The sequence below is a fragment of the Calonectris borealis genome, chromosome 23, assembly GCF_964195595.1.
Source record: "Calonectris borealis chromosome 23, bCalBor7.hap1.2, whole genome shotgun sequence".
Lineage (NCBI taxonomy): Eukaryota > Metazoa > Chordata > Aves > Procellariiformes > Procellariidae > Calonectris > Calonectris borealis.
Genome location: NC_134334.1, coordinates 5,560,429 through 5,572,585, shown reverse-complemented (window position 1 = coordinate 5,572,585; position 12,157 = coordinate 5,560,429). Strand labels below are relative to the sequence as shown.

The 12,157-nt window shown below is 40.8% G+C and overlaps 1 protein-coding gene across 3 annotated transcripts in view; it reads right to left on the bottom strand.

The window, feature by feature from the left end:
• The window catches only part of PEX14 (peroxisomal biogenesis factor 14), a 93,982-nt gene that overhangs the window by 19,323 nt on the left and 62,502 nt on the right, over positions 1–12,157 (bottom strand). For all 3 annotated transcript variants that reach the window (XM_075172461.1, XM_075172462.1, XM_075172460.1), the window contains exons 5-7: positions 6,647–6,732; positions 4,015–4,117; positions 2,647–2,744 (exon numbers count right to left, since the gene is read on the bottom strand). In XM_075172461.1, coding sequence (XP_075028562.1) covers positions 2,647–2,744; positions 4,015–4,117; positions 6,647–6,732 — 287 coding nt within the window. The remainder of the gene's footprint in view (positions 1–2,646; positions 2,745–4,014; positions 4,118–6,646; positions 6,733–12,157) is intronic.

The following is a 12,157-nucleotide window of genomic DNA, read 5'->3' as shown; positions in this document are numbered from 1 at the left end:
AGCTAAGGCAACAGATTCAAATATGATATACTAACAACTATTTTAAAACCATTTGTTCGTTTCTCCTACATCATGAAATAAAGAATCAATCATCTGTACTCTGGGTGTTTAGAGGTGGGCTGATAAATTGATACTTGAAAGTTGCAAGAATTTTCCCTACTAGATCTGAAGAATTACAGCTATGCTTGAGTTACCAGATTGTATCTCCAGGAAGCAGCTGGACTAGGCACTGTCTCTTGGATATTTCAAGGCAATGAATGCAATTTGGTGGGGAAAGATGATAAGTAACTCATGGAAGCCTGGTACAGCTGCTGTCAACACTGCATCAGAATTGCTATGGGATATCAGGCAGAAATTAGAGTAAAGTGACAACTGAGGAGAACATGCTGCAGATAATACTTTTGGCAATCTTTCTTTTAACTCTTTTGGGAACTTGAGAAATGGGAGGAACATTCTGAAAGACAGATCATGGCCTATGGTTACCCCGTCCTATCACGCTAGCAACTCCTGTAGCAACAGGCTGAATATGTGACCAAAGAACACTCATGTCTAGCACTTCCCATAGTAATTTCTGCTAAAAGCCATTAGGAATGAACCTATTTGTGAGCATCGCTCCAGAGATACTCCTAATAAACTCCCTGACAAAGGAAGCCAGGACTGGAATAACACAAAACTCCTCTCAGCAGTTTCTACTAGATGTAGCCAGAACTGGTTGTTCCTACTTATTCTTTAAACAGACTTCAGCTAGTGCTGAGTAACCCTGAACACCTTCACAGCCAGCACTCCTCACAGTGACTTCTGGGCTGTGAACCCAGCGAGCTGGGAGAGGCTCAGTCTGTAGTAGCTGTGATATACACAGATGTGTTCCCTTGGGATTCACACTCCCAGCCCTCAGACAGCAAGAATCCAGGAGCCACTGTTCTGGCTTTCCAAGACCTTGAAAGCTACAGCAGCACATTAACAAGGGAGTGATTTCCACTCACTGGCCTGCAAAGGACTCAAATTTCCAAAACACATATGGTGCCAGATGCCTAGGATTTAGAAATAAAATCTGACATCTGGGGCTTTTTAGCCAGTCTCTTTAAAAAACAGTTGTAGAAAATTCAAGCCTTGAATTTTTATGTACGTTTTTTAATTACTTAAAGTCCCTCTTTTTAATTTTTTACAGCATGCCAGTAGGAGTTTGAAAAGCAGATATAAAAACTTACATTACAGCTGAGAAAACACAGCTTTTATTCTTTGGTTTGTGGGGTTGCCCAAGTTTTTCTTTGTACACATGAGGTTTAGATATCATAACAATGTGTGCTACCATTTCAGTGCAGGGGGTAGAGAGGGGGGAGGAAAAACTTCTTCAAGACTCTCTAAACCACCAAGACTCTTATGCCCTTTTTCCTTCTTAAAGCTCAACATGTGGTCTTAATCTTAACACTTAAGACCTGAAAACAGTTTTCCAATTTCCGGACTGGCTCCAGGCCACTGACAGGCCACAGTTCCCAAGGAAAATTGAAGTAGAGTGTTGTGACCATAAACTGGCTTTCATGGTTGGGTTTACAGCTGTGCCACTGAGGGATTCCTACTGTACAGTGTGCACACCACATAGTCAGCTGTGGCCCACCAGTTACACACCATCAAAGGGTTTGCAGGAGATTAAAGTATAGGTAAGGGGAGAAGACAACTGTTCATGCTATAGGTAAAAGACTGTAAGCATTGTCTAAGGGATTTCTCAGTAAAAAGAAAAATCTCTCCCTGTACAGAGAATGCTGCAAGATGGCTGGGCCCTGAATAATCATAAATTTGTGAGTGAAAGGAAGACTTCATCTCTATGTGACTGGTTCAAATCCATCCCACCTCACATGTAACCAACACTTACTGGCTCATAGAATGCTTAGGCCAATGGCTGCAAAGTACTTTGGAGATTAAAAGCACTAATTCTCATTGCCAGAAAGAAAATCAATTTTGGTTAAAAGTGGTTACTTGTAGTTACACATGTAACAACACAAACTAGTCAGAACTGATGGTTTTATTGCCAGGGTCAAGTCAGGAGTCAAGGGGAATGGGCCACTGTGCATCATTAATGTGGGTTGTGATGGGGCTACCTGTTAACACTGAGATGACCAAAATCATTGAAATAAAAAACCAAATAGTAAGAATGTTTGGCCATTACCTGGCCTGGATCTGAACAAGTGACTTAAATAGAGTACTTCAAGTGTGTGCTTGGCTGAACAGGATTAAGTCATTGTTTTGACAATGCACAAGGCTACAGGAGAAATATAAACATGTAAAATTACATATTACACAGAAATAAAACCTCTGCACAACTGGCCTTTAACTCTTTTGGTCAGTGGACTAACAGCACAATTATTTCATCTCAAATGCAATGCAGAGGATACAGAGCTGAGAACAGGTCTGAGGCCTCAGACACACAGGCTGCATACAAAGCTATATAGCAAAGCCCAATTAATATCCAGTGCTTTAAACAGACCGCCTATGGAGAAGTCAGATGGAGAGAAACTGGCTGGGGATATGACAGAACTGAAGGCTGGATTGTGAGCCTAATAAGGTGCTTTCCATGTGCCCACAAAAGAAGCCGTGCATGTTCCAAAGAAGATGGTGATGTTCTAAAGGTGAAGAGTTGGAAGTGGATACCTTAGAAGCAGCCAGTTCTTGGGTCAGCTCCTGGATTTTCTGTTGTTGCTGGATTAGCAGTTCCTGGACAGCTGCTAAAGTTGTCTGTAACTGAGTCACTGTGAGGGAAAAAGCAGGCGAGTGTTAAACTGAGATACATGCACTTATACACACTCATACACGTCCTTCCTGCTGTCTAGCTACAAAGATGCCTCTATTCCTACTATATTTAATTTATCTATGCCCGCCTGCTCACTTTAATCCATATGATTTATCTGCACTACGGGTAATCTACCTGCACTGCATCTAACCTCCAGTATTTCTAGTTTATCTTTCCATTGTATAGATGTCTATAGCCCACAGTATATCCGTCCAAAACCTCTCCCTTCTAATTATATTGGTTTATGATTTGTACATCTCCCTGAACTTATACAATGCTTGTATCATTTATCTATCTTGGGCCTCACGCAGACAAACACTGGGGCTAGCTCCAATCTGGGAAGAGGCTAGTCTCAGAATTGACCTTAGGGTATCATGAGAAATAAAAGATGCTTTTCTTCTCATCCTCCACTAAAAAGTGTAATTAGCATCCTCCCATTCTCAACCCATCAGCTCCTTCAACCCCAACATCTTTAACAAACTTACTACTGAAAATCATACTTTCTTCCATCCCACCAACTGAATATACTTTGCGCTTTTTCCCTTTTATCTCAAGAGAACACCCTCCATCCCCCTCCTACACCCCAGCAAACACTGAAGAACTTCTGCTGGACTCCAACTCCAGCTGTAGGAGAACTTTTCCTACTTTGGTACTTTACCCAAAGCTTGCAGGCAGTAAACAAGCTGCTAAAATAAAATAAAATTAAAAACTCTATTGGTGTGACAGGTAACAGCTAATCCAGACCATCATTAGGGCATTGGGTAATGAACAGACACCCTATAGAGTCAATAACAGAGAAGGTGGCTAAGGTCAGGGAGGCACAGTAATTACAGACTCTCCTGACCCTTCCTCGGATTTTCAGATGGAAGGTGGGGGGAAAACACCAAAAAAAAGCCCCTGAAAACATCAGAGAAGCAGAAATTAAAAATGAACTTTACAGCCCTCCGAAAGGCTGTCATTTTATTCCCCTTATTAATATTCTGAGGTTGGGAGCCTTTCCGTAAAAACATAATTAATTGAGGCCGCGCCGACAGTAAACAAGCAATTTCAAATTAAACCGAAATGACGGCGGCTTCATTTGCAAATGTGAACAGATTCTCAGAGCAGATAAATGAAGTCACCACATAAAGTGGAGATGGAGGGAAAGAAAAGGGTGGGGGTCTTGGCAGAATGGAGGATACAGGGAGAAAGGCTTTGAGGGGTGAATTGATGGAGTCATTAATCTTTACCTGTCTGTGTCACACTGCCACTCATCTCAGAAATGTTTGACTCAATCCTCTGAAGTTGTTTCCTGTCTTCTTTGCCTCCCATGATGAGAGGAAGCAGGTATTTCTGCATGGAGTACAGAAACTTTTTTTAGGAAATAGGGATATGCAAAGCGGTCTTTCTAATCTATCTGAAACATCCTCAAAGCCCACCACCCAAACCTCAGCCTTTATCACAGAGCCGGTGATCACTTATCCACACACCTGGCTGAGAAAAGAAATTCCTTCTACAGCAGGCGTTAAATGAAGTTGCAGTAAAGAAGATATGAGTTCTGTGGTCACATTTTTAGGGGCGCTAAAAACCAGTTTCTAACTCCATTTAAGGTTTCCTGGGACAGCTCTCAGTCCAGATGAACATCCATCACATACAGAGTACAATTTCAGATCTTATACTCTTGAATGTGAACTCGCTGATGTGTCACAACATTTGAGCTACATCCACAAGGCCAGAAATGCAGAAGTGGGAAGAAGAGGAGAAAGGCCCAGGAAAGGCCAGAAGAAGCACAAGCCAGGGAACGAGAGGTATTATAAAATCTTTTGAACCATGGCAGGGGAAGGGTTGTGAGTCACAGAGGGAAAAGCAGAGATCTGGAGCACAGGGAAGAGAACTAAGGAACCAGGGCTAAAGGAAGTGAGAAACAAGCTAGGACAGGATGGGAGACAGTTCAGTGACACTGTACATAGCCGTGAAATCTACCTCATCCCCTTGCAGAGGATGGACTGGATTTAATAGGTCACAACTCTCCTCTAACTACCACGGATCCTTCTGCAGCACTGCTCCTATGAACTGAATATGCACTTTAACAAGGGCACATCCAAGCACAACATGGCAGGTGAAAAAAATGTGAGAGAAGGATGGTCTAGGATGTGGAAACAGCCCCGATAGTGCCCACCAATTCTTTTCCATCCTGGCTTTTGATGCATGTACACCCACTATTGGGGCATACATACAGGATGGTTTCTGAGACAGAGCTGATTATGCAAACTCACATGTGTGGGACAGCCTTCTTTACACTTAATAGCACTGGTTTAAGATTTCACTGTCGCTGTACACAGCTCTTACCCTCACAAAGCACATGTACATGTTTTATTCTCAAGAGCAAATAGCTTTTGATGACTTTCATAAACAGTTCTCTCTTAATCTTCACAGAACACACATGGACAACTATGTTTTATCCTAGCATCCTATCTTTCCTATAAAAATCACTATTTGCAAACTCCCTCAAAATCCCATGAAGGGCAGACAGAATTTATCAATCTCCAAAGATTTCTTACTCCTATAAAAGACTATGGGTCTCTGCTAGGCACACAATATGCCTTATGAGGTTTGGATAGACAGCAGAGCAAGATCTGTAAACAAAGAATACAGCAGTAGGATATATTAACAGCATCAGTGACATTATGCCAAAAAAATTATGTAAATCATCAATATGTGTTAGATATGTGTCATTTAGTAACAGCAATGTGTTCAGGTCTGCAAGGCCCAGCAGCTGTTGTCTTAACATCTCTCTGGACACTTATCAGCCCCACCATTCTTTGCAAGAATGAAAAGATCAGTAAGGTTGGCATCACTACTTTAATATAAAAACATAGGGACAACATATCTCAATAAACAGCCATTCTCTTAAATCACGTAACTTTACTTGCATAGATGGAACATGTTTCTTAATCTGGCCTCTCTCTCTTAGCCTGAGACCCAGAAAATTAATGATAGGACAGGATAAGAGAAGTAGTTTTAAACTAGAAGGCCAACACTTTTATTTGTAAAATAGATTTTACTAAACAAGGCAGTAATAGTTACTTAAAGAACAAACAAACACAAAAACCATGAACCTCTCATTAAGTCTTCATCTCTGTCCCTTTTTCAAAAATAAAACACAACTTCTACTGGACCAAAGCTCTTGACCAAAGCTCTCTGCTGTGTTGACCTAAACCACTTATGTCTTTCTATGTGGCCACAGAATGTGGTTGTTTACCAAAGACATTATCTAACGTCACTTACCACATTGCTGGAAAGCAAATCTAGAGTGAAAGAATATGTTCAACTGGAGAAACACTGCACAAGAAATAAGAAGGGGCTGCTGTCTCTACAGCAGACACACGCTTGCTCTACCTTGTTCCAAGCACATTGGAGTAGAACTACAGGATGTATGGCAGACCTGGAAATTATCATCTTCTTTTCAACATTCTGATTGGTCAAAGAAGATTCTTTCCTACCCATGGTGCAGGATCACCAGTGGCAAATCATTAGACTGGGGCTACGACAGTAATGTCTGCTGGCCAATGCTGGGAAAATCCCTTTACTGAACTGTGCTCAGTTTCCCCAACTTAAAAAATTCCAAAATATATATACACGATGAAAATGACCTTGTTTCTAGTAGTTTGAGATCCACTGCTAAGAACTAGTTTTGTTTGCTTGCCACTTTTTGACTCTGCATTTTCATGTTAAGTGTCTACATTTCTCCAATGTACCAATGTCAGTGCCAGTAAGCACAGAGATGCTTCACCAACTTCGAACCAACATGATCACTTGGACACAAGCAGTGTAACATCGTTCTCTCAGAGTACAGTGTAAGAGTAGTGAGGGAGACATTACCTTGTAGAGCTGGTGGAATCCAAAGGCAATTCCTGCCATTATGATAGCCAAAGCCCCATAATCTCGCCATCTGGAGCCAGGTGGACCTAAAGGCCAAAATCAAGAAATAATCATAGTCAGAACTGCAGGTGACATTTTCATACACCCATTTTACCAGAGAAACAAGCAATGAATAATGCCAGTTCTGCTGTTCCTTAGGAGGCATAGATTTACTGAGCAGGGGCCATTAAGATGCTGGTAGTCCCTCAGGTACAGTGTGCAGGCTTCTGGCCCTAGGACATTGAAACATCTGTCCAGACCTCTAGCATTGACCCTGGCCTTGCACAAGGTGTCAAAGGGAGACAAATCACAGCAGCAATTAAAAAAGTTCCATCAAGCTGTTTTGCCCTACTCTTTCCTTGCACAAGGCACTCTGAACCCTACTGCACTTTCCCCAGATAACTAACTATGGTGTTAGTGCTAGCTAAGGTTAACTCATTACTTGAACACCAATTGTTCTTCACTACCATAATTCTTGAAAATGGGGACAGAGCCAGAGACCCAGAAGAGTGCAGAAAAAAACAAAGAAGGAAGTGTTTTGAGAAAGAAGAGAAATCAGGGCAATAAATGGATTTATGAACACTGTGTCAGCAATTACAGACCATTTCAATAAGGAAGGATCCAGTGTCTTTCAAGCCTGAATTACGAATAGGGACCAAAGCACACATAAACAGCAGAGAGAAAATATGCAATTAAATATCTACAGAGAGAGGTAAAGAAGTAGATAAAAGCTTGAGATATTTAACACACAATTCTGCACAGAGCTCAGAGACTCCACAGAGCAAAGCAAAGATATGGTATGCTCTGCTCCTTCAAGCAGAATCAGAAGACACCTGTAGTTTTCCACCAGCTTTATCCTTTCACCTCCCTCGCAGTTCCCTTAACGAATCTTGTACTGCCCCCGGTTTTCTTTAATAATAAAAAGGATGCAGAGTGATCTTTCCTAAAGTTCAGTGGCAGGATGTGGGAAGAACTGATGAGGTGGAGGCCGGTGTACAGTCTCCAAACAGACAGATCCAAATCTACATGTGACCTACAATGTCTCGGAAATGCGTTCTGTTCTCCAAAGTTTCCATTTAGGCTTTCAAAGGGAGGCTTAACTGGCTGAAATGGCTGGAAGTTTCTCTCCTTTCTGCTTTGCTCACCTATTGCCATTTTTCCTGTTGCTGAGATCTTCTACAGGCATTTCATTGCAAGAGTTACTCCTAATCCCAGCCCTCGGGCTCTACAGACAGGCACTGACTCTCAAATTCTGGCACTCATAGCTCCTTGGTACCTTTTAGGATGCAGCTCTTCAAATTATCCACTGGCTAGAAATCTGAACAAATTAAAGCAGCTCTGTCAGAACTGGTGAATAGTGTCACCAGCAGTATTTTGGGTTGCTGCAGTTGCAGTTTTGGAGCTTAGGCACATGATCAAATTATCATAACTTTTTAACTTAATGAGTTAACACACGTCAGCTAAGCTGCAGTAACTGGCTGTGTACATGTCAGGATTTAAAATGATCTCTGGCTAATCTTGCTGCAAACCCCAGTCATCCATCCCCCTTTCCCCTCCTTACTCTGCTCCCACTGTTGTTTCTGAAGTCTCTTGGTTGTCCAATTCTCTGCCCTGAACTTCTGACTAAAAATATCCTTCTATTGACAACGCAACTCGTTCCAGGCTGAACTGCCTATTGTAAAGGGTTAATTAATCTCAGAGGGTCTGTGGGTCCAGCTGTGCCCTGTCCATGGCAGTCCTTGACTGGCTGTCCCTAACTACCTCCCAGCTGTGGTGACCTCTGAGTAGAAAGGAGAGACACCTGTAGGACCTGGTCCACTCTGCCCTTTCACCTCACTCATCTCTCCCTCCATTCCTGTAATGCTTGAGCTAAGAACATTTTATTGCCCCCTGGTTTTCATTATTAATGAAAAGGGACCAGAATGATCTTTCCTAAAGTTCAGAGAGTCTATAAAGACAAGAAGCTGAAATGCCATTTTACTCGTTTGAGAGATGTGTGAAATAATTCTGTCTCTGGCAAAAAAAAGTGAGGGGGGTGGAGAGGAAAAGTGAGTGAGTGAGGGACACAGTAAAGGCTCTGCATTGGCCACATCAACTTTACAATGTTATGAAGAATGTCACAGCTCTGCCTAAAATCCACATTCAATCTTCCTTTTTCTCTGCGATACTCTAATCTAAAACGTGGCGTGGAAAGAGGGTTAGAAGTTTCTCAGTTGTAACCTCAGTGCTCACACCGACTTCTCTGCATATCCTCAATTTCGCCACTTGTAGAACTGGAATAAAATTCAGAGAAAGTGAAAAAGCACTAATAGCCCAGTTACTCTACAGTTTAGGCACGGGGGAAGTAACAAACTTCTACATAAGAGACCCTCAAAAGGCAAATGGAAGGGAAACAAGACATTTTTCCAGCTGTAAGTCTGTGTTTTCTGTAAGGATATTTAATTTTCACAGCAGCAACTGTAAATTGCACTTCCAGAGTAAACCCCTACTATTTTTAAGATCCCCATTCATCTCAGAATTACCTTTCCTGACATCAATTAATTAGGCCTTGTGCATCCAAGTAAGGTCAGCCTCACTAGTATCCACATTTAAAACCGTAGAAACTGAGGCTGGAAGAGGTGATTTTCCAAGAGCAAACAGTGAACCCGCGGAAAGGAGTTGAGGAAAAAAAAAACAAGCTTGGATTCTAGTCACCATTTTTAATTGTAAGAGAAAACAGTCTGTATTCTGCAGTCTCCCACACAATGAAGACATGGGGGGGAAGAAGAAGATCCAAATGGCAAGAAAAACAGTCACTGGAGATGACTTCAAGCAGGTATAAAATCTGCACAAAACCCCATAAATGGAGACCATAAATACCACGGGGAAGAACACAGACAATACCTGGATGATAAGCATGCAGCTTTGCACACCTAGCTCAGAAACTCCCCTGAGTTTGCTTGTAATTATAGGGGTTAGAAAGGTAAAAAAAAAATATAAACCCAATTAATCATTTAAATATTTAAAGTCAGATTTTTGTCCTCACTGCTGGATTAGTATATTTCATAATGCCAACAGCAGACAGCCCTGGTTTTTTACTGGGGGTTCATTTTAGAGCATGTTTAAACTAGTCAGATTGAGTGATGCTTCCAGCAACTAATCGCATGTCAAATAAAAGATATTTTATGTAATAAATTACTGCTACAAGTAATTCAAATGTCATTTATCAGTTTTATTATCAGTCAGGCAAAGTCTTGTTTCTCTATATTAATCAAATTCAAGCTTTTTTTAAGCTTTTTTTTTTTTAAGCTGTTTTGACACCTCTTGGCAAAAGTACAAACTGGAGGGAAGGAATTACTCCTCCAGAACAGGAGGAGAAATAGTAGAGATGGTATTGAGTGTCTAGAAACTTAACTTAATTCTTGTCTCTTCCTCCCAAAAGTTATTATCGTATTTCTTAAACCAAACCCAGGAGGAGTTCGGCATACAAGAACTATGCTACTTCTGAAGGCTTACAAATATGCTTCTTTCTCGTTAACTCTTAAAAAATAAGAAAGTACTTACATAGGTAACAGCTATTTCCAACAAAACATTAGAACATTAAGTAATACCTACACTAGCAGTTCAATTTGTACAAAAGGAAATATTTAAGTGGTATGAATTATTTCCTGCAACTTTAAAAAATTAGAACAGACTGAGTTGACAATAGCAGGAGATCAAGCAAGTAAAATCAAAAGGTATGCATAGGATTAACTGCTCTGACTCACAAGAGTGGACATCTTACGCTGGAGTTGCTGGCAAGATCACCAACTCAGCTGTTGGTGCTGAATGAACTCTTGAGATGGTTCTGAAGCCATCCTGAATTTCTGTACTCGTAACCCACAATTTTAATTAAACATTAATTAAACATGAAGCAGCAACACCTTGTGGGGAGGGGGGACAGAGAGAAATTAGGTTTCTTAAGACACTAGCCACTGCTTTTCAGCACAGTACCCTCCTCAACTGTTTCTCCTTTTTGCTCTGAGGGGGGTAATTCTGTCTCTCTAGTTTTGTGGTTTTGTGTAGAGGTGTCAAAACTACTCAAAAAAACCTTAAAAAGAACCAAAAATATCAAACACAAAGTGGTTCACAGTCTTCAAGACCTAAACTCCAGCAGATCAGATGCTACTTCACAAGAAAGTCAGATGTCTTCTTTGGGGAAGACAAATATAGCTCATAATCTTCTTCAATATAAGCTCTTCCAATATAAGTTGTTCCCATCAATGAGTCAACTTACAGATTCAGCAGCCTACCTATCTCATTAGTCCTTTTGAACTTCAAACCTTGAAGCATTCCAACACTAGTGTCATGAATACTCTGTAAGAAGATAAGCATAACAGATAGACAGAAAAAGTAGTATCTATCTTTCTCTGTACATGACAACCCCTGACAAATCTGTGAAAGATAAATTGACTTAGTAAACTATCACAGAAACAACTGTCCTGGAGCAGATTTGGACCAATTCAGAAATATTCATTACAGGATTAGCATCCAACTGGTGAAATAACCTACAGCAAACAAGGCACCTTGAAAGAGCACTGAGCCACTGCAAAGTCTCACCCATCAGCTCTAGAGAAATTCACATATTCTTTTTGCAGTTCTGATACCACGGAAAGCACTTAACAGGAAGATACAAAGACAGATCCATCATTGACACCACCAGTACTACACCAGTCAAAGACTAGAATGGGGTACAGATGACACCTCATCAAAACAACTATTTTGGTCAAACGAATACCATGTATATTTAGTTACTTATTCTTTTTATACATCCATTGAAAGGTTAAGCTTAAATAGAAGGTCTACAAAGAATGGCTAGAGAGGGGAGGAACAATACCTAATGAACCTATTGTCACCATTTCCCTGATTTTGGGGGTTGCCAAAAACGACTGGCTTACAGGCAAAAGCTTTTGGTTCAAATTATTTAAAAAGCACCAATCAGATCATAGAGCTAGAGCACCAGTTTACAATTACAACCCCTACAAAAGCTTTACTTTGGTGGTATTTTTATTCACCTTTGGTTTCTGAGCATTACAGAATTATACTTTTAGAATTCTCTTTGGAGGTGTTACTGGGAACATCTTGATGTTTAAATATTAGTAAAGATTCTGACCCAGTAAGAAGAAATTGGGAGCTGGTGCTTTGAGGAAAGCCAAAATAGTAAAAGGAAAAAAAACCAAACAGTGATAAAGCTGCAAGGGCTAATAATGATGACAATGTTTTCCAGTTTGAATTGCATATTTCTTTCTTGCCCTACTCATATTAGTGGAACACTATAAAATAAGGGGAGATTAACTCTTCCAATATTGGGTTGTGATAAGAGTTAGCTGAATGAGCAACGGCTAGCGCTAAGAGGGATCTGGCACTGTTTCTTCAGCAAGAGAGCAGATTTTGCTTTTCTAGCATTTTCTGTGAACTACACAGACAGGTATTAGCCCAGGAGGCAGAATTCAG